At 42.5% G+C, this 23,467-nt stretch overlaps 1 protein-coding gene across 4 annotated transcripts in view; it reads left to right on the forward strand.

The window, feature by feature from the left end:
- Positions 1 to 23,467, forward strand: part of SEL1L2 (SEL1L2 adaptor subunit of SYVN1 ubiquitin ligase) — a 138,311-nt gene that overhangs the window by 101,877 nt on the left and 12,967 nt on the right. For 2 of the 4 annotated variants that reach the window (XM_074004747.1, XM_065521850.1), the window contains 8 exons: positions 32 to 88; positions 8,220 to 8,288; positions 9,657 to 9,734; positions 15,496 to 15,558; positions 16,108 to 16,195; positions 18,877 to 19,025; positions 20,206 to 20,371; positions 20,479 to 20,553. In XM_074004747.1, coding sequence (XP_073860848.1) covers positions 32 to 88; positions 8,220 to 8,288; positions 9,657 to 9,734; positions 15,496 to 15,558; positions 16,108 to 16,195; positions 18,877 to 19,025; positions 20,206 to 20,371; positions 20,479 to 20,553 — 745 coding nt within the window. The remainder of the gene's footprint in view (positions 1 to 31; positions 89 to 8,219; positions 8,289 to 9,656; positions 9,735 to 15,495; positions 15,559 to 16,107; positions 16,196 to 18,876; positions 19,026 to 20,205; positions 20,372 to 20,478; positions 20,554 to 23,467) is intronic. The other 2 variants (XM_065521851.1, XM_045364083.2) reach the window with 2 other exon arrangements.

Consider the following 23,467-nt stretch of genomic DNA (forward strand, 5'->3'; position numbering starts at 1 on the left):
CTAAAATCATTTCCAAACTCATCGTTCCTAGGTCTCTCTTGGACAATTACATCTAATTGGGAGGAAAGGTCTGGATCAGGATTACCACGTAAGTCAATCTCAAGATCCAGTCACATGGGGTGGGGAAGGTAATAGTGAGGGAGGCTGGCAGGGAAGTGAAAGCGGGGAGAGGGAGAGGTGGAAGAGTTGCTCAGAAAGCCCACTGATGCTTTCTTGGTCAACTATGCTTCCCAGCTTCTTAGGAAGAACTAAATTCTCCAGAGGGAGCACTTGCCCACCTGCCTTCAAGAACAAAGGGGAAGGGACTTCTGAGGAGCAATCGAGGCAGGGGAGTATCCATGTTCCAGCAGAACCTAGTCTCTGCCCACTCACACACACTTTGGGCCGGGATTAGGAGAGAGAATATCCACACCTGCCAGCCTGAACCCAAGGCCAGCCGCAGAGTCCACCTGGGGATCACTGCTAAGGAGCCTGAGAAGCAACTTCATCCCCATTTGGCTAAATCAGAAGACAGACTGCTTTTAATATAATTAAAAATATATTAAACATCCTTATACATTTGCAAAGCTCCTTTCAATCATTTTGCTTAACCTTACCTTATCCCAGTGAGGTTAAAAGGTTAATTAACCTGCCAGGCACAGTGACTCACGCCTGTAATCCCAGCACTTTGGGAGGCTGAGGCGGGTGGATTACGAGGTCAGGAGAATTGAGTCCATCCTGGCAAACATGGTGAAACCTGTCTCTACCAAAATTACAAAAAATTAGCCGGGTGTGGTGGCACATGCCTGTAATCCCAGCTACTCGAGAGGCTGAGGCAGGAGAATCACTTGCACCCAGGAGACAGAGGTTGCAGTGAGCCCAGATCATGCCACTGCACTCCAGCCTGGGCGACAGGGCAAGACTCCATAAAAAAAACAAAACAAAAAACAAAAACAAAAAAAAAGAAAAAGAAAAAAAAGTTAATTAACCATTCAAATTTATAGTGAAGAAAAAAGCAAATGAACAAATGAACTTGACCTACACAGGATCCTCCTCTGTAAGATGCCAGGGTCATGGGATGAGTTCTTGCTTAGATTCTGATAGTGGTGTCAAGGCCCTACATCACCACAGACCTGGGAAGTAGCTGGAATTTTTTTTTTTTTTTTTTTGAGACAGAGTCTCGCTCTGCCGCCCAGGCTGGAGTGCAGTGGCCGGATCTCAGCTCACTGCAAGCTCCGCCTCCCGGGTTCACGCCATTCTCCTGCCTCAGCCTCCCGAGTAGCTGGGACTACAGGCGCCCGCCACCTCGCCCGGCTAGTTTTTTGTATTTTTTAGTAGAGACGGGGTTTCACCGGGTTAGCCAGGATGGTCTCGATCTCCTGACCTTGTGATCCGCCCGTCTCGGCCTCCCAAAGTGCTGGGATTACAGGCTTGAGCCACCGCGCCCGGCCTGGATTTTTTTTATTTTTTTGTATTTTTTTTATTTTTTTTTTGAGACGGAGTCTCGCTCTGTCGCCCAGGCTGGAGGGCAGTGGCGCGATCTCGGCTCACTGCAAGCTCCGCCTCCCAGGTTCACGCCATTCTCCTGCCTCAGCCTCCCCGAGTAGCTGGGACTACAGGCGCCCACAACCGCGCCCGGCTAATTTTTTTTGTATTTTTAGTAGAGACGGGGTTTCACCGTGGTCTCGATCTCCTGACCTTGTGATCTGCCCGCCTCGGCCTCCCAAAGTGCTGGGATTACAGGCGTGAGCCACCGCGCCCGGCTGGATTTTTTTTTTAAAGATGATTTTGCTGCTCTTTTCATTTATAGGAGCCACATGCTCCTTGTCTCAAAGGAACACATAACCTATTTTAACATAGTCCCAATGGCTAAGTGATAGAAACAACTACTTTATAAGGCTATTACCTAAAAAAGTGATCTGTTATTACTTTGCATTTCATTTTGTGTTATTTTATGAATGTGTCTTTGGTACTATAATTTGTATTTTATATGAAGTCCAGTAAACATCAGGTAAATGTCGAAGTCATTTCATAAAATGTGATAAAATAGATAGGAATTTAAATAAGCATATTCACCCCAAGACAGCTCAGTTGAAGATCCATAGATTTTTCTTTCATCTTAATCATAACCAAAGTTTTAGCTTCTTAGATGGGAATATCTGGATTCATAATATTACTCTGTCAGATTTCAGCCTGCAATGAGTTTCTCATGTTAATTGTAGAATGTGTAACTAGGAAGGCTTCCTCATTTTCCATAAACATGAAATTTGGACGTGAGGGCACCCTAGCTCCAGCTGTAGGGAAGACAAACCAATCTTTGTACAGTGCAATAAAATCCCACAAAGTTGGTACTTCAGTCAGCTCCAGCCACTGTGGTCACCAGATGGCAGCTACAGCTGCCTCCAGGTGAGGATGAAGTACAATCCCAGGGCAGGATCCTAGAGCTGTTGTGTAGCAGCCAGGCAGCTGAGTGTCACCCAGGAGCCCAGCCAGGATCTCCTGTGGGCTCATTCACAAGGTTTTATTACATCTGTTTTACAAATAAGAAGCAGAGGCTGGAGACATAAAATAAATTGCTTCAAGGCTCACAACTGGGAAGTAAGATTGTTTAAGAAGCAGAATTTGAACTCAGGCCTTCAGAAATCAAAACCTGAGCTCTTTCCATTAAACTTCATTTGACCCAGGCCAAAACAAAAAACAGCCTCTAAAATCTGTTCCCTCATTTATAAAGCAAGAAGAAGAAATGACATGATCTCTCAGTTTCCTTCAGCTCTTTCTGATAGTGGGTTGGGCCTTCTGCTTCCAGATATCCCAAGAAGACGAGTTTAATTCCAGAACCATCCTTGTGGTTCAGGTACTCTCTGGGGGTAAGCACAGGCTGGTCCTTTTTTCTTCTCTCAGCCTAATGAACCTGAACTTGAATGGAGGACTCCAGTTGAAATATCAAACCTTACGACAGATTGACTTATCTATCAGTTATCTTTGTCTGCATTTTAAACAGTCCCAAACTTAGGTGGTTTTCAATAATAACCATTTATTTAATTCATGATTTTGACAGGTCAGCAATTTTGGTTAGCCTCAGCTGAGCAATTCTGATCTGGGCCAGGCTCAGCTAATCTTCGCTGGGCTTGCTCATGCATCTGCAGTTCTCTGGAACATTAGCTAGAGCGGGCTGGTTTATGATGGCTTCCTCTGTGACTGCTAGAATGACTGGGGTCCCTCTCCATGTGGTCTCATGCTCCAGCCAACTGGCCCAAGCTTTCCACTTGGCAGTCAAAGGTTCGAAGAACACCAGAGCAGAAGTCTCTTGAGGCCTGAGCTCAGAACTGACAAATCACTTCTGCCACATTCTTTTGGCCAAAGCGAATCACAAGGCCAGCAAGCTTGGAGAGGTAGGGAAATGGGCTTCTCCTCTCAATGAGCAGAGCTGCAAAGTACTGCGGTCATTCTTGTAACATACCATAGTGTAGCTGTGCCAGAATCAACTTGGAAGGCAGGGGAGATGCATAAGGGAGAGGGAAGATACAAAGATACATCCAGTTTCCAAAAGGCTATTACTGCAGCTCTTTTCATGCCTCACTTCTCATCTTTCCAAGTCTCACCTCCTCAGAGAGGATAATATTTTCTTTTCTTTTTATTTTCTTTTTTAATTGACTCATAATAATTGTACATATTTATGGGATACACTGTGATGTTTTGATCATTACATAATGTATTCATTATGTAATATATACATATGTATGCAAATGTGACGTATACATTATGTAATTATCAAACCAGGGTAATCTGCAAATCCATCACCACAAACACTTGTCATTTCTTTGTCATATTCTATTCAAAATCCTCTCTTCTAGTTATTTTGAAATATACAATACCTTATTCTTAACTACAGTCCTCAGCCTGAAGACCACCACTTGAGCCAGTATGCTAATATTTCAGTCCACCAAAGAGAATTATTAGTATAAGACTCTCCTTAAATATGATGCTCCAGTCCACTTCTCAGAAAATTAAATTTCAAAATACCTGGAAATAACTAGCTGGCCTTTCTTTTCCTTCCTCATTGTTTGGTTGAACTAATCTCTCTCATGAGTTGTCATCACAGAAAACATTTTTACCCTCCCCCTGACCAAATTCTTAATTATTGAAAAATACTGTATATGCAATTCTTGATTACATTATCTTGAAATTTCTACACATAGATTTTAATTTTATTTGCATTTCTAAATATATGCAGGCTCAGAGTAAATTGGATTAGGAAAGCGGGATGTTTGGGTGAATATTATTAAAATGGATAAAGCGTAATTAAATTAAACCTAGCAGAGGAATAATATCAAATTTGTAAGGGCAACTGCTTTGTCTATCCTGCTACCCATTAAAAAATTTTTAAAAAGAGCTAATACCATATCTTCTCAGGATGATCTACAGAGCCAGAGACGAAAGAAGTATTCAGGCCAGGCACGGTGGCTCATGCCTATAATCCCAGCACTTTGGGAAGCTGAGGTGGGCGGATCACAAGGTCAAGAGATTGAAACCATCTTGGCCAACATGGTGAAACCCCGTCTCTTCTAAAAATACAAAAATTAGCTGGGCATAGTGGTGCACGCCTGTAGTCCCAGCTACTCAGGAAGCTGAGGCAGGAGAATTGCTTGAACCTAGGAGACGGAGGTTACAGTGAGCTGAGATCACGCCACTGTACTCCAGCCTGGTGACAAAGCAAGACTCCATCTCAAGAAAGAAAAAAAAAAAAAGTATTCATAAAGATTTTTAGAACAATACATTTTCTTGGCATTTCATTCTAGGGGAAATGTTATAAACTGATTAAACTACAGATTTGCTTATAGCTGATGAAAAATCATGATCTTTTTTTAAAAGAGAGATATGGGTTCAAATAATAAAACTTTACTTACTTAACATAATATCTGGGGCTTACTATATTTCATACTAAGACACCAGCAATTGTAAGACACACAAATATTTTATGTTCTGAGGAATTAAAAAAAAACACCAATATATATTATAATATGCCATTGATAGTAAGAAATGTCCTGATTGAAATGAGGTGGGAGGAGATGTACATCTTAGAATCTGTGAAATATGATGATGGGTGCTCAGTTAATATTTGAAGGAAGGAAGGAAGGATGGATGGATGGACGGATGGACGGATGGATGGATGGATGGATGGATCGATGGATGGATGGATGGATCGATGGATGGATACTTGATCTTAACTCTTCAAGAACAAGAACTCAGGTTGGCTCATGTGTATCCATCAAGGTAGCTTTCTTGGTGGTAGTTTCATGTGGTGTTTAATAAAGATTTATATAATTGAAGCAATAGTATTATGGACAAGTAAATTTAAAAATGAAAAAAAAAAGGGAATGAAATGCTAAGTAAGCCATGACAGTGAAGCAGTGTGTGAGACAGAGTCTCGATTCCTTTAGGTCTTTATCAAAACATTATATTTAAGGGTGGGGAAAACGCCAAGATTTATATTTGCTTCTGGAGAACAAGTTACTTTCTTTTAAAATTTCACTGATTTCCCAGAATGAAACTTTTTTCAAAAGTCTCTATTACAAGATATTTGAGAACCAAATTACTAAATTGGACTTTGAAAATGATTTTACAGAATCATAATACTAGAGCGAGAAGAGCCCATAAAGATTAAAGTCCAGCTGCCTTGTTTTAGAGATGGATAGACATTCATTCATTTATTCATTTCTGAAACATTTCCTGATACCTAACACATAGCCCACACTATACTAAGTACAGAAGATTCAACATTGGAGGAGACAAAATAAGTAGATAATGAAATCAACGGATGAATGCCACAATACGGACAGGATGAAGTGCCCTGAGAGCACAGAGGAGGAGAATCTGAATAAGGAAACCAAGCCCAGGAGATAATGTGATTTGTGTAATTTACACAGTTACCTGGGGACATATTTTGGTCACAGCTCAGTAGAGAGATTCATGAGATACACTTTTATTTTTGATATTAGTGTTCTCTCATTTAGTAACTTGTACATTGCTATAACTTTCTCCTCTCCAGCTGACACTTAGATGATTCCAGGCATTTTATCTTCAGGATTCCCTAACATTTATAGATCTTCAGTGGCTTCTATTTTGTATTTTTTATTTTAAAATAAAATAAAATCCTTACAGCCGCGTGTGGTGGCTCACACCTGTAATCCCAGCACTTTGGGAGGCCGAAACAGGAGGATCACCTGAGGTCAAGAGTTCAAGATCAGCCTGGCAAACATGGCAAAACTCTATCTCTACTAAAAATACATAAATGAGCCGGTTGTAGTGGTCGCACATCTGTAGTCCCAGCTACTCAGGAAGCTGAGGCAGGAGAATCGCTTGAACCCAGGAGGTGGAGGTTGCAGTGAGCCGAGATCACACTACTACACTCCAGCCTGGGTGACACAGCAAGATTGTCTCAAAAAAATTTTTTTAATTAAAAAAAATATATAAAATCCTTAGCCTGGTATTCAAGGCTGTTTATAGTAATGGTCCCACGTATTTTTGTAAGTCTTGGCTTTCGGATGTTGTATTTCAGCCACGCTGAAGTAGTTACTATTTTCTGAACACAACTTGGCCACTCCCATCCCCATTCCTTTGCTCAGGTTCTTTCCCTAGCCTCTGTACTGGTGACTTGTTACCATCTTTCATGAGGCTTCGATCACTTTAGCCCTCCTCTGTATACCGTGGAGACAGAGTGGCAAGCTGCTTATTGATCTCCAGTACTAACTGCACAACTCTGACATGTTGGTAATAAGATCAGATATTAATAACACCCTCCTGATGGTGCTATTGTGAAGATTAGGTAAGAAAAAGTTTGCAAAACACTTATTGGAGAACTGGATACAATGTCTTTTATTCTATCTCCTTCTAATTCCTTATGGAGTTTATTTTATACCACCTATTACCTACTATCTTACTGCTATTTATATGTATTCTATTTCTCAGGAACACTGTTAGGGAGCAACTGTAGGAATAATGTTTCTGTTTATCTATGAATCACCTATAATACGTAACATACTATCCTATATATAGCAGGCTTCAATCAAGTGTTTGAAAGGGTAAATGAAGATTGGGAGAGCTGGATGGATGAATGGATGCACGATGCCATGAGGTTCAGCAGTGGCAGCATTTGTACTTATGTCCACAAAGAAGTTAGCAACATTCCTACAGCAAACTTCCATGTCAAATAACTACCAGCAGTTCTTCCTTAAACATTCTCTTCTCTTTGAGAAGGAACATCTTTGCACATCAACCTGATCAAGACTTTTTAAAGAGCAGAAGGGTCGTATCCTAACAAGACACTTTAAAGAATGGCTTCACAGCTGGGCATTGTGGGGGTCGCCTGTAATCCCACTCGGGAGGCTGAGGCAGGAGAATCACTTGAACCCAGAAGATGGAGGCTGCAGTGAGCCAAGATCATGCCACTGCACTCCAGCCTGGGCGACAGAGTGAGACTCCGTCTCAAAACAAACAAACAAAAAGAGCGGTTTCATATCACATTCTTGAGGCTGATTTCTTTCATTGCTCTATATGGTTTCCGAGGAGGGGCTTTCCAGAAGGTCAAGATGAGGCCTAGGGAGTGTGGCAGCAAGGGACAAGGTCAGCCCTTACGTGTTCTAGACAGAGTGCTTCATTTAATGTAATGACCTAGACAAAAATCAGAGGCTTTACTGGCGTCCTTCAATTTGAGTCAGAAGGAATTGTCTTAAAGCTTACTTCTGCATAAAGACCTGATCTCAGCAGCCGGGCAAGTGTGTCTGGTCTTACTATGCCTATAAACACTAGGACACTGTGTATCCAATTCTGCCAACCATAGTAAAACCTCTTATTAAGTACACAGTGTCAACAGAGAAGCCTGCTTTTCAAAATAATGGACTATTTAGCTTCACAGCTGGGATTCATCTCTCCCTACAAAGCTACATTCCCGTCGTGGCTTTCCAAATGTAAGAAGCAAGTCCTCATGTTATAAAATGATATGAAAGAAAGAGATAAAGAGATGGAGACACTCTCCCACTCCTCAGGTTATGGTTGAAAAAGCACTTGGTCAGAATAGTGCCTTGAACAAAATGGGCATTTCACAGATTTTTTTTAAGCTCAGTGGCAAGAACCATAGATATTTTTCGAATGCATATTGAATTAAATAAAGTGTGGCTCAAAAAGCTATTTTGAAGGATTTATTTTGTGACTAGCAATAACACTGTTCCTTTTCTCTCCAGAAAGCATTACACTACTTCTTAAAGGCAGCAAAGGCCGGGAGTGCAAATGCCATGGCATTTATAGGAAAGGTACATGCTTCATCTTGATTCATAGTTTTCATTTATTAAAAACCTAAGAAATTAGCAGCGTGTGCCTGTTGTCCCAGCTACTTGGGAAGTCGAGGTGGGAAGATCACTTGAGCACAGGCGACCAGCCTGGGCAACACGGCAAGATCCTCATCTCAAAATAATTAAAATTTAAATTTAAAAAATAAAAACCTAACGAATGATATCAGCTCATTGAACCCATTGTAGAGGGATAGCGCAGCAGGCCTCTCTGATGGAAGCAGCTGAATGGGGCGTTTGGCTGCAACCTGAGGGTGGTATTCTTGCGGTGACGGTTTGGGAAGAAGCCCCATTTAACAGCAGCCGTTATCTGGGGCACCAAAAGCAACCTTAAAAGTGCACCTGGGCCAGGCGCGGTGGCTCCCGCCTGTAACCCAGCACTTTGGGAGGTGGAGGCCGGTGGATTGCTTGAGGTCAGAAGTTCAAGACCAGCCTGGCCAACATGGTGAAACCCCGTCTCTACTAAAACTACAAAAATTAGCTGGGCGTGGTGGCGGGTGCCTGTAATCCCAGCTACTTGGGAGGCTGAGGCAGGAGAATCGCTTGAACCCGGTAGGCAGAGGGTGCAGTGAGCCGAGATCACACCACTGCTCTCCAGCCTGGGCAACAGAGGGAGACTCCGTCTCCAAAAATAAAAAATAAAATAAAAAAGTGCACCTGGCCCAGGGCTCCTCCTCTGAGCGTAGCTATGAGCCTATGACCACCCCACTCCCCAGTATGTAAGAGGAGATCCAGGTTGGTTGAGTGCTGGAGACGGGTACAGGTCTGAGCCCAATCAGGCCCTTCTCTCCTCTACTGCTGGAGTGTGAATCAACTCCAGACTGACCAGAGCTATCCTTATGCCACCTCTGATGGGAGGCCTCCTATGACTGCAGAGTAGCCTGGTAGAGGGTTCCTCTGGAAATGCATGCTCTTCTCTCTCCTTCAAAGACTATTCACTCCCCTATGTGCCACCCTTGGCTCCCTGCGGCCAATTTGCATTAGTAACCATAGGGACAAATGTCTTGCTTCCTAAGTGCAACACACAGTATATGTAGATGCAAAACAAAAGACAGAGAGAAAACACAAACAGGGTCCATTTATTTGCCCTTAGGCAGGGTCACTCCAGAAATCTGTAATAAATGGTACTCCTACTTTTTCTTGTTGTTTTAAATTGAGGTAAAATGTAAATATGTAAATAACACAAAATTGACCACTCTAAAGTATACAATTCAGTGGCATTTACTACTTTCAATGTGTTGTACCACTCTTACCTCTATTTCATTTTAAAATATTTGTATTACCCTCAAATTATTTTGTTTTTTTCTATCCTCTTTTCATTTTTCTTCCTAGATGTATTTAGAGGGGAATGCTGCCGCACCGCAAAATAATGCTACTGCCTTCAAGTACTTTTCCATGGCAGCCAGTAAGGTATGTCCTTAATGCGCTGCTGTAAACACATACACACAAATTGCTTTTATTACATGCAGACTGGTGCCAAAGAATGGACTTCAAAGTCCCAAGCCCAGATAATGGGCCAGTAAGGAGTTTTGTGTCCTGGAGACGTAAAATATTGGTGATGAGAGTATGCAATGACAGTAAGGGAAGCTACGACTTGTCTTCTTGGAAAATGAAAAATGGCAGTGGCTTGTGCTGCCCTAGCAGAGGCTAGGAGGAAGCCAGACAGAAGTTCAGCTTTCCCCTCTCCCTTATGCAATAGATGAGGCCATCTAGCTTAGGAACAGGAAACAAAAGAGATGAGGACAGAGGAAGGGAAAATCCCTCTGTCGGCCAGAGCTCCCTCTGGCCGAGGTGGGAGCTTATCACGGAGGAGGCCAGGGCAAGGAGACTGAGAATAGGGATCTGGAGGCAGAATCCTTGGCTTGAATGCCAGCCTTGAAACTGACTAGCTGTGTGAACATGAGCAAGTTACTTAACCTCTCTGTGCCTCAATTTCCCCATCTGTAAAATGGGAATTCAAGAATATTTGCCTACCAGGCACAGTGGCTTGCGCTTGTAATCCCAACACTTTGGGAGGCTGAAACAGGCAGATTGCTTGAGCTCAGGAGTTTGAGACCAGCCTGGGCAACATGGTGAAAACCCATCTCTACAAAAAGTACAAAAATTAGCCCGGCGTGCTGGCACACACCTGTAGTCCCAGCTGCTCAAGAGGCTGTGCCTTATATCGTGAAGTACTTAAAGCAGTGCCTGACAGATAGTAAGCACGCTATTATCTTTTGCAGTGTGAGGCCAGTAAGGTAGAGTGAACTTTGGAGCACATTCCAGACAGAATGAATTAGCTGTATGAGGGACGAGTGAAATGGTATAATATGCCTCCTGCATTGAAGTCTCTGCCTTTGTTCCTGGGCTCCGTGAGGCTGGTATCTGTCAGATAAGACCTAGTAGACTCCTCTGAATCCCTTTCATGCATAAAAGATGGCCTCATCCCAACACCCATCGGCCTGCTCTTGGCGAATGGCCTTGGTAAACTTTCTATCCCTGCACAGTAGGAAGCATTTTGTTGTCTTACAGTTGCATACAGGAACACTGGCAGTAAAGATGTGCTCAAATCAGGAATCATTTCAACCGTTCCCAGTTTTTAAAAACCCACACACTGCTCTAGGAGCCTATTTATAAGTGACTAGCACCTCGGAGCTGCTGCTATTGTGGTGTAAATTACTGAGAAGGCTAGTACTCGGCTTCTCTCCCTTGTAATTTATATGAAATTGTTGCTCAGCAAGGCAGTTATCTGAAGTACCATTAGATTAGGATGACAAGGAAAAGCAGACTGAAAAGGAGTAACAACAAAAATCTCTTATAATCTGGCAAATAACACTGATTTGTCAGCCCACAAGAATAATGCCAGGGAGATGGGAATGTAAATTAACTCAGCTTCCAAGCTATTCAGGGTTGTGGAACCAACCAGCAGTGATCTGGGTCTCTGGTGCGCTGAACCCGAGCTGCTTTCCTTTACAAAGGAAATCTGAACTTACAATTAAGGTAATTATTCTAAATGGCATTGGGTAGAGATGGCCACATACTTCTTGATCAGTGCCTGGACAATTTATGAGATTTCTCACTCTTACTACTTTTTTAAAAACTGCTTTGTAAATTTGTTTTTAAATGATATCAATACCATGACACAGAGCTACAGATTTTACAACTTCTTTTGTCTTATTTACTTAGAAACAAGCACAGTGACTGAATGTGACATTGTGCCCATGTTGGACCACATTCCTCCAGTTCTCTCTTGCGCCCCTGAACGTCAGGCCCGTCCCCATCTCCATACTTTTGTCATCTGCCTCCCCTTCCCAGAGTCTCTTATTCTAAGTCCTACTTATCCCTCAGAACACAGCCCAGTCCTCCCTCCATCCACAGAGCTGCCCCTGCCCTTACTGGCTCACATGATCTCTTTCCTCTTCTGAACTTACCCTGCATTCACTCCTGCTGCTGGAATTTAACTGGTTCCTACCTGTTGCTTCTCCCCTCCTGTCCAAAAGCCATGTGCCCTCAACTAGAGGAGGGCAAAGGTCCTGCCAAGGGGTTATTAAATAAAGGGGTCTAGAGCAGGGGTTTATTAAATATTTGCCAAAGAAAGGCCTATTTGCTCCCTGACTTCATGTCAGTTAACCTAAGCAACAGCATTACACCCTAAAACAGCAGGTGTATACTGGAGGGGTTGGCTATACATATGGTTTTTCTGGGCCAGAAAGTGTTTTAAAAATCAGTAAACTGGCCGGGCATGGTGGCTCACACCTGTAATCCCAACACTTTGGGAGGCCGAGGTGGGCGGATCACCAGATCAAGAGATTGAGACCATCCTGGCCAACGTGGTGAAACCCTGTCTCTACTAAAAATACAAAAATTAGCTGGGTGTGGTGGCATGTGCCTGTAGTCCCAGCTACTCAGGAGGCTGAGGCGGGAGAATCACTTAAACCTGGGAGGCAGTGGTTGCAGTGAGCTGAGATCCTGTCACTGCACTCCAGCCTGGCAACAGAGCAAGACTCTGTCTCAAAAAATAAATAAATAAGATAAATAAATCAGTAAACTTGACATCCAAATCTAAACATCCAGCTTTTCTTGAAAATGGCAAAAGCTAGCCAGGCATGGTGGCTGACACCTCTAAATCCCAGCACTTTGGAAGGCTGAGGCTGGTGGATCACTTGAGGTCAGGAGTTCGAGACCAGCCTGGTCAACATGGTGAAACCCTATGTCTACAGAAAGTACAGAATTAGCCGGGCATGGGGGCGAATGCCTGTAATTCCAGCTACTTGGGAGGCTGAGGCATGAAACTCACTTAAACCCAGGAGGCAAAGGTTGCAGTGAGTTGAGATCATTCCACAGCACTCCAGCATGGGTGATAGAGCAAGAGTCTGTCTTTAAAAAAAAAAAAAAGAAAAGAAAAGAAAAGAAAACGACAAACGCTAATGAAACAGGACTGCCATTTTCAGCTGGAGCAGAGGAGCTGAGAGCTGCTGCTGCCTTCACGCGGGGCAGGGACTCTATGTGTCTCCATCTGCACCACTGTCTCCACCACCCGGCATATTTTATTTCTTATATCAACGGCATGGTTCCTGCAGGTATCTGCGCTGGCCACTCCTCACCTGACAAGTTCTAAATAGGTACGCTGGGCCTTAAACAGTGATGGGTAATTCACTGAGCCCCTGGGGTCCCAGGGACTCCCTTAGAGGAGAAAGTAATTTGTCCCTGCTATTTTAACCTTTCTCCTTTCTCTCTCCCTTATTCCTTCCCTCCTTTCATTTCTGTTTCCTTCCCTTCTGTATTAGTCCGTTCTCACATTGCTAATAAAGACATACCTGAGACTGGGTAATTTATAAAGGAAAGAGGTTTAATTGGCTTACATTTCAGCATTGCTGGGGAGGCCTCAGAAAACATACAATCATGGCAGAAGGGAAAGCAATTACGTACTTCTTCACATGGCAGCAGCAAGGAGAAGTGCTAAGCAAAAGAGGGAAAAGCCCCTTATAAAGCCATCAGATCGCATGAGAACTCACTCACTATCACAAGAACAGCAGCACGGGGGTAACCGCCCCCAGGATTCAATTACCTCCCACCAGTTCTCTCCCATGATGCATGGGGATTATAGGAACTACAATTCAAGATGACATCTAAACGAGGCTAATTAGAAGAAGACAGACTCACCAGACTTTGCCACATTCATCACACTGAGCCGTACTACTTCCAGAGCAGAGCAACCCAAGACTCCCAGAACCACAAGAGATGTGACCAGGAGAGAAGAGGGAAGAAGAGAGCAGAATTATACCATCTGTTTTAAATACGGATGTACTGTCCTTAAGAACTCTTACAATAGCAGATCCTCTCATACGATAGGCTCAAAATTTGGAGTCTTGAAACCGTTTTTGAAATATGCCTTCTCTATTTACGTGCTATTCCTGTGTTACTGAGGGTTACTCCGGCTGCATCTACAATAACTAAATATAGGTGGTAAGAAGAAATTTGGAGAGCTTTCTATTAGAACACAAGTTCCTGCAGAAATACTAGAAACCTGTAAAACATACCTACAGATCTGCTGAATGAAAATCAGTTGGTCGGCAGGGCGCGGTGGCTCACACCTGTAATCCCAACACTTTGGGAGGCCAAGATGGATAGATCATTTGAGGCTAAGAGTTTGAGACCCACCTGGCCAACATGATGAAACCCCGTCTCTATTAAAAATATTAAAAATTAGCTGGGTGTGATGGCGCGCACCTGTAATCCCAGTTACTCAGGAGGCTGAGGCAGGAGAATAGTTTGAACCTGCGAGGCACAGGTTGCAGTGAGCCGAGATCACCTCACTGCACTCCAGCCTGGGCAACAGAGTGAGACTCTGTCTCAAAAAAAAAAAAAAAAAAGAAAGAAAGTCAGGTGGTCAATCATGGTTTCTTACTGTAGTCACTAGAGGGTGAAATGCATGATAGGAGATGGAAAGAGTTTTCTCCTTGAGAAAGTCACTTTCAAAGTTCACTCTTCATCCAAAATTGATATGCTAAATATCTATATATCTGAACATGTGCTGAATACTAAATGTGCGAAACACTCCCTTCCTTATTCAGAATATTAATCGGAAAATAAATGGTAATTAATTTAGCATCAAGTGGAAAAGGAAACATCAGGGATGTTATAAGCAATAAATTTGAATAAAGAAATATACCAACAATTCTTTACTATCTGTAGTGGCTGGACTGAAATCCACAGAGTCTCTAAAATGTGATTTGGCCATTTATGTCAACCTCCTTAGACCTGAGTAGGTAACAAGTGTCTGGATAGACTTATCCCTTCTGGAAAACTCCTACACATCCTTTAAGACCTAGCTCAAATGTCACCACCCCCACTCCTGACAATTCGATCTTCTTCAGTTCCTAGTCTCAATCAGGCACTAGAGTGTCCTTCTAGGTGTCTGCAACACTCTCAATCTACTTCTTTTTTTCTTTCTTTTTTTTTTTTTTTTTCCAGGCAGAGTTTTGCACTTTCGCCCAGGCTGGAGTGAAGTGGCGCAATCTCGGCTCACTGCAACCTCCGCCCCATAGGTTCAAGCGATTCTCCTGCCTCAGCTTCCCGAGTAGCTGGGATTACAGGCGTCTGCCACCACAACCGGCTAATTTTTACATTTTTAGTGGAAACGGGATTTCGCCATGTTGGCCAGGCTGGTCTCAAACTCCTGACTTCAGGTGGTCCCCTCACCTCAGCCTCCGAAAGTGCTGGGATTACAGGTGTGAGCCACCACACCCGGCCTCAATCTATTTCAACTTTAGGACTTACCACATTTGACAGAACTCTTAAGAGGTCTGACCTGCCCCTCCCCTTTGATATGGCTCAGAGCCCACTAGTGTGTGAATTCTCCAAGGCAGGGATTATAGCTTCTTCATCTTTTACCTTTCACCTCCTACCTCTGCCTAGTGCCTACTATGGAATCATACACAAAGCAAGTCCTAAATAAGTGTTGAATACAAGAATGGAGGAGAGATTTGACTTTTGTTTCCCTCTTCCCTTTTCTAGCCAGAAGGGTTTATGAAAGTATAAAAGGAGAAACTAGAGTGGGTCAGAATAACCGGTCAACTGCCTTGATTAATCTCTTACTGGGTGCATGTCAAATATTTTGAATAATTTTGCAGTAATTTTCTTTATCATGAATTCTTCTGGGACTTTACTTGCCTTTTTAAAACTCTTCTAGGGCAATGCAATTGGCCTTCATGGGCTTGGTCTTCTTTACTTTTATGGAAAAGGAGTTCCCGTGGTAAGTTGAATTATTTTATTATCTTTTCATTTGTAGCAATTTATAGGGTAAAATTCATGGTCATTCATTAGTTTAAAGGAACTCATCTCTATTATCTGGTTTGCCAAACTTTTATATCAGATAATAGAGAATAAAATAATCCAGTGAAATATCTGCCAAAGAGACACTGAAGAACAAGCTTGTGACAAGAATAGTAATTCTAATTATATCTTAGAATCATAGATTCTAAGTAACCTTAGAAATCATCTCTCCTCTAAGGACTTTATTGATGGAGAAATTTATCTTCTTAGTCTTTTAAGTGACCTTTCCCCAATATCTAACAAAATGTACTGTCAAGGTAGAAAAAGACATAATTATGATGAAAATGAGACATTAGTTCCTAATAGAGTCTAATATAATAATGAAATAAAATATATAATGTTTCTGATACTATTTTAATTAGCCTAAATCACATAGGGCACTGTCTATAGTCTTTTTAAAAAGTGGAAGGCAATTGTTTCCATGGAGTTTTACTTGTGCCTTTGAGTAATAGAGTGTAATTATCTGCAGAATTATGCCGAAGCACTTAAATACTTTCAGAAAGCTGCGGAGAAAGGGTGGCCCGATGCACAGTTCCAGTTAGGCTTCATGTACTACTGTAAGTGCCATAAATACGGCTGCTTTATTTAGAATGACATATGCACTATTAAGTCTGCTCTTTTTATAACAAACATCAAACGGTTGGTGTGAGTGGTTTAGACAGAACATTTAGGCAACAAATTAAATAAGAATTTGAAAAAGACTAAAGAAAAGTACACCAGTTGGGAGAGGGGACAAGGAGGTGCAGAGTCAGGAAGCTCACCTTTGACAAGGTTAAGTTGGAGGTGCTAGCGATATCCCATGCACATCCCCAGAAGCAAGTATGAAACTCACAAGAAAGGTCAAACTTACAGAGAAGTTTCGAGAGGCATCAGCACACAGCTGTTAGTTAACAGTAGCTGAGGCTGCAAAAGGAAAGGAGCAAGAGGGTGAGAGGAAAGAGCAGTGGACCATGGTAGATAACTAGTGATCCTCCATTCTGTATTGAAGGATAGGCAGGGGAAGTACATCACTGAGAAGAATGGAAAGGCAAGTTCAGTGGAATAGGGAAAGAAAAAAAAAAAATATATATATATATATATATCTCGGAATAGGGGGAAAAAGTATATATATATATATATATATCTTAATGGAGCCAAGGGAAGAACTTTCAAGGAAGAGTAAATGAATGAGCTCCCCTGTGAAACGCAGTGAAAAACCTGGTTTAAAAAACAAGAGGCCAGGCATGGTGGCTCACGCCTGTAATCCTAGCACTTTGGGAGGCCGAGGCGGGCGGATCACGAGGTCAGGAGTTCGAGACCAGCCTGGCCAATATGGTGAAACCCCGTCTCTACTAAAAATACAAAAATTAGCCTGGTGTGGTGAGGGGCGCCTGTAGTCCCAGCTACTCGGGAGGCTGAGGCAGAAGAATCGCTTGAACCCAAGAGGTGGAGGTTGCAGTGAGCCAAGATCATACCACTACACTCCAATATGGGCAACAGAGCAAGACTCCATCTCAAAAAAAGAGAGGAAAAAAAAAAAAAAAAAACAAGTAAGAAGAATGAGATATCTATAAGACTTGGCAATACAGAGAATGTGGGTGAGGTCATTGGACTGCTTGGGGTGGAAGCCGGATGACAATGGCATGATTTGAGATCAGGAAGTTGAGAAATAAAAGTATTCTTACAAGCAGCATGCCCTTAAAGGGAAAGAGAGAGAAGGAACTCAGCATCAGGGGGACTAAGGACCCAGAGGGTGTTACTTTTAAGATGGCAAGAGACCTGAGCATAATTGTAACTGATGGAAAGAGACTCTGAAAAACGTTGGTGGTATTAGCACCTGATTGGGTGCAGAGCAGTGGAAGCCTCTTTAACCTTGATAGATAGGCAGGATTGCTCAGCCTCAAAGACTGGAGGGAGGGTGGAAAGGATGATGCGAATCTAAGTATGGGGGAATGGGATGGGGAGAGAGGCGAGTGAGGAAAGATGATGTGAAGTTTTCTTCAATGATCTCGTAGGTACAAAGTTGACTTCTGTGAGCCAAAGTAGAGTGGTTGGCTAGGAGGTCTCAGAAAGCCATGAAAGTTTGTAATAATCTCTATGGGGAGTGAGAGAGGAAGTGGCCAAGATAAACAGCAGGACATCTGAACACACCTGAGTATCCCCACCAAGTCCTTCATGTCAGAGGCAGAGCCAGGGCAGCAGCAGACCGCATCATCAAGGAGGTCACATCCAGTCAAGGGGTCACTGGCATTTTCCACAGTGGCCCAGCAGGAGCACCTGTTTTGTACTATCTTGGGGGGCTGAGGTTGCCTAAGATGGCCTTGTTCTTTTAGTTCATTCCAAGTTCTTGGCTCGGGATCTACCAGATTTCCCAAGTTTCTAGAATAAGAAAAATAGTCATGGCTAATGTATATTAAGTCTTTGTATGTTTTAACTCATTTGACCCTCTCAACACGTCTACGGGGTATCCCACAGTGGACAGATGAGCAAACTAAGCCAATGTTGTGGTTGGACATCTTGCCCAGGATCACACAGTTGTGGAGCTGGAATTCAAACTCAAGCTATTTGCCTCCAGAGCTTTTGCTCTTAATTGCTACATGGCACTGCTTCTAAAGGCTCCAGTGTTAGAGCTGGAAGATAACTTAAAGACCATCTAAGGAAGGCCTTCACCTTTGCAAGTAAAGTGCCCAACTCACAAAAGAACTAATGAGAGAGCCAGGACAAGAATTTTGGCTGCTGGGAGTCTGCTGGTTCTCTGATCTAGCTTCAAATGCCTATTCCTGCTGTAAGCAGGAGTTTGGTGAGAGTTTGGCTTCTTGGAGCTAGGATTTACCTGCTGCATACACGCCACAGTTGTGGCTGGGAGAAGCTATATGGGTGCCCTGATAAGGAAGGATGACAAAGATGGCGAGATGCATCATGGTGGGGCTTCGGGTCCTCAGAGACCATCACTTGGTTTCCTTTGCATTAACTTTAGTTATGCCATAGTGGGAAGATACTTTCACAAGACTAAGTAGTCCTTCTTTCTCGATTATTTTTTCAGAATGGCTCAAGAATATAAATTTCCATATTCTTACTTAGAACCAAACTCAGTGTTCACCCCCACCTTCACAAATAGTGGATTTAGAGTAGCTTGACTTTTGGTTGGTTTTTCCCATTGTATTTAAATAGCAGGCATCACAATGACTATTATATCCAGTGATTATAATATAAAAAATAAAGTCAATAAGGGATGGCTTAAAACAATTTTCATTTTCAGCTGGCTCTGGAATATGGAAGGATTATAAACTTGCCTTCAAATATTTTTACTTGGCATCTCAGAGTGGGCAGCCCCTCGCCATTTATTATCTGGCCGAGATGTATGCAACAGGAACGGGAGTAGTAAGATCATGCAGAACTGCTGTGGAGGTAAATGCAATATGAGGCTGTTTTTAAAGCACTTGTCATATATGACACAGAGGAGGTGATACTGTTCTTAAATTGTTGGTGTCTTTGATTTTATAAATATTACCTCTTTTCTTCCAGTTGACAATGTGAATACTGACATTTGTCAGAGGGGAAAAGCAGTGATGTAACTCGGGGTGGGGGAGACAGAGAAAAGATCTCTCCTCTCTCTGACATTTGGCTTTTCATCAAGTTCAGAGCTCACCTCAATATGCAGTTAAGGAGCGCTGTTTCAGAATTCAATCAAATCACCAGGGCAATTTGGCACTTCTAGTGGGATAGGGAGTTGCTACTTGGGAAACGAAAGGCTAGATTTAGCCTAGAAAATGTAGCCCACTTCTTCCCAGAAAGCAGCATCCTTTGGTTTTTGATGATTTGGATGACAATTGAGAAAGTGAATTCTCTCAGTCTGAGCCAATGACGCGCTTTCCAAAAGAATGCTTTTAGGACCTTAATGTCCTTCATTGATTTATTAAACACGTCTGCTGCACCAGCATAAATACTCTATGTTGCAATCTGGCCCCTCTGAAGCTCATTTCAAAAGCTGCCAGCTAATGATCTATCTTTAGATTTGCTCCTTTGCCAACTTCCTAATGAATTATGTATGGCTAACCTCTTTTGGTTACATAAGGGCTATTCAGCTAAGTTGACATTTGTCCCCCTAGGGCTCTGCACACCTTCCTCACAGTTATGTCACCTACACCCTCCGGCACTGTCTTCCCTTCATTCTCTCCTTTTCACATCAGCTGTGGCCTTATAACTTGCCCTTGCAGAGCCGCAATGCTCAGAAAGTCCCTTTAAAACACACACACACACACACACACACACGCACACACACACACACACTAGCGATACATTCTTATTATTCCACATAGCCTCCAAGTCAGGGAAGTTTATTATACAAATTTAAAATAAGGCTGAGGAAGTTTCCCTCAAGACAAAAACAAAACAAACAAACCCAAACACTTCTGATCTTTGTGCCTATAAAAGGTATTAACTCTTTACCCTAAATAATTTGCAAAATATAGACCTAAAATCCTTCCCTGACCAGCCCATAGGAGCTGAAGACTGATTTCATTTCTTATTTGCCTGGGGTGAAGCACACTAGCTAACTAGTCTCCTTGATTTCTCTTCCCATATACAGCTTTATAAAGGTGTCTGTGAACTAGGCCACTGGGCTGAGAAATTCCTGACAGCTTACTTTGCCTATAAGGATGGTGATATAGATTCTTCTCTTGTTCAGTATGCACTGCTTGCAGAAATGGGATATGAAGTGGCTCAAAGCAATTCAGCATTCATTTTGGAATCTAGTAAGATAAGTTAAAATTCTCTGCAATCCCCCAATCATACATATGCATATATGACTTTACTACAGAGGCATTTTAAGCCTTCCTAACGGAATGTCTCCTTTTTTTAGAAAAGGCTAACATTCTTGAAAAAGAGAAGATGTATCCAATGGCGCTTCTACTATGGAATCGAGCTGCCATTCAAGGTATAGAACCCAAATAAAAATAAGCACATACCCGGTCCCTGTCCTCTGTTATTCATCAGGTTTGCTTTAGCTGCGTGTTTGTGCACATAGGCAGCAAGGAGCAGAATATCAAGTAGGTGACATTTCAAACTATACGGATGTTAGGGTCAGTCTTTGGTTAGAGATCATTTCCAGGAATTTATTTTCCTCATTATTATCAAGGTCCCTGGTTCAGCAAACCATAGGAATTTTTCTACAGCTCTGTCTCCATGGCACCAGAACAGTTCTTTGAAATATACAATTTTACTCAAGAAACCAGTTTCTTGGTCTGGCTTCATTCATTCATTGCTGAGATCTTGACTGAACTAATCAGAGATGTGACCCATGTCTCAATGAGTTTACAAGCAAAATTAGTTATGTATGTATCTAAGGCTCATGTGATTTCTCTATTAAAATATCACATTGATGACTACCATAAACTTCAGATCTTTACTACAATCATTAGCACATAAGAATGAAAAACCAAACCAAAACAAAACAGATACATGGCAGGATCCTCTCCCTTTTCCTCGAGTTTCCATGTCTCGCTTGCTGGCATCACATGAATAAGGAATATAAGATACCAGTGGTGGGAAAAGCAATGGCAAGTGGTATTTGCATTGCATTGCAATGTCTCTTACTATTTTTCCTCTAAAATTATATTATTAAAAGCAGAGAAATACTGCAAAGCTGTCACCATTGGCATTTGGATATGTGAAAACTCTCTTGCAATAAGAGAGCAATTTTGCTTCCAATTAGGTTTCTTAAAATTGTCTTATGCTAAGGCCAAATCATCCCTTTTCACAGGAAGTGAATAGGATAAAAAATTATTTTCAGCTGACACTAATATGAAGCAGAGGAAAAAGTCACAGTGGTGCTTTCTCACATCCAGCTGAGCCGGTAGCACAGCAACAAGCCATCAGTGCAATTTTAGTGAGACATTCCCCTTAAAAAGTCTATGTTTTATAAAATGCAATGAAGGCCTTATTTAGAGTGGGGAAACAATACCCGCAACCTCTCAGCCATGGCCAATCAGCTCAATTACAACAAATACAGGTTTATTCCAAGCCAGGAAATAGTGTGGAAATTGCAGCAAGGAAAAGAGACATTAAAAACAAGGGTACATTGATACATACATATTTTTTTCTTTTGAGACGGAGTCTTGCTCTGTCTCCAGGCTGGGGTGCAGTGGCGCGATCTCGACTCACTGCACCCTGTGCCTCCCGGGTTCAAGCGATTCTCCTGCCTTGGCCTCCCAAGCAGCTGGGACTACAGGCATGCGCCACCATGCCCAGCTAATTTTTGTATTTTTAGTAGAGACGGGGTTTCGCCATGTTGACCAGGATGGTATTGATCTCTTGACCTCGTGATCCGCCTGCCTCGGCCTCCCAAAGTGCTTGGATTACCGGCGTTAGCCTGTACTGGCACCCAGCTGGTACACTGATATTAAACTGAATTTCTCAATATAAGAAAGTCAGACTGCTAAAAATAATCATGTGTCCTAAGAGAGGTCAGGCATAAATGTCCCTGAAGATATGGTTACTGAGTGGCTCACTTGGGGTTAGGAAATCTAATAACGAAATTTTCCAATTAGTCACTGGCCATACTCCTTTTAGCAGTTACTCATGTGAAGAGGGTGCTGAACCATCAGGACTCAGTCACTGCCCTGTGACTATGAAATCAAAGTGGAAATCCCTCCACTGTCAGTTGATCCCCACGGGAGCCTGTCCGGATCACCACATACTGCCAGTCAGCCCCCTCATTAGGGTGGAGCTGAATTCCCCCAAGAACCAGCTTGTTCACTGCCTTCCATTATTAGAGACTTCAGGGATGCTGCTTACTGCCCACACAACTTGAAAATGCACAGAATTGTCCTATATCTTTGTGGTTATAGCCCAAGAGAAATCTTAGGGTCAAAGGAGGGCAGCTTTGGGCAAAATTAGAGATGGACTAGGTTTCTCTTTAGGGCTCCATGGACCTCCTGCTTCTCCAGACTCCCTCAGGCCTCTTTTCTGGGCATCATTCTTATAAGTTCTTGCTCCCAGTTACTGACCTGTACATTTGGAAGCATCTGGAAAGCAAGCCCAGATAACTAATGTCTTTGTCAGCTAAGAATTTTATAGACCAGGTGCAGTGGTTCACACCTGTAATCCCAGCACTTTGGGAGACCAAATTGGGAGAATTGTTTGAGGCCAATAGTTCAAGAACAGGCTGGGCAACATAGTGAGACATCATCTCTACAAAAAAATAAAAGATAAAAAAAAAATTAGTTGGGTGTGGTGGTGTGTACCTGTAGTTCCAGCTACTCAAGGGGCTGCGGCAGGAGGATCTCTTGAGCCCTGGAGATTGAGGCTGCGTGAGCCGTGATCACATCACTGCACTCAAGCCTGGGCAACAGAGTGAGATTATGTCTCGATGATAATAATAATAAAATAAATAAAAAAGAATTTTACAATGTTAGCTGTATTCAGAGAGACTTAAAGATGGTTCACAGTATTATATCTTTTTGAAGTGTCTACATTTTAACAGAAGATTCTACAAGATTAGAATTTCAGTACCTAAAGGAATAAATTCCAAAGGATGTTAGGCACTACATTAGGCCAAATGAGAAAATTTTGGAAGGAGTCCTATATCACTTAATGCTAGACCTGAGCCCATACAGGGCACTTCCTCTTTTTCTGAGTAAGCCAAGACCATGCCAGAAGGGCTGGCCATAGCTGAGATGGCCGTCCTAGATGAGTGTTCCCTCATCTTTCCAATCAACACTCTCCTAGTGGATGGGAACATAGACCCCAAGGGGACCCTGAGGGGTCATCCCTAAGTGGACTTCAAAAGACTGATAGATCTTAAAAAGTCACATGACTTTTTTCGACTTGACATATTCATGTTTTTTGGA

Source organism: Macaca fascicularis, chromosome 10, assembly GCF_037993035.2.
Source record: "Macaca fascicularis isolate 582-1 chromosome 10, T2T-MFA8v1.1".
Classification (NCBI taxonomy): Eukaryota; Metazoa; Chordata; class Mammalia; order Primates; family Cercopithecidae; genus Macaca; species Macaca fascicularis.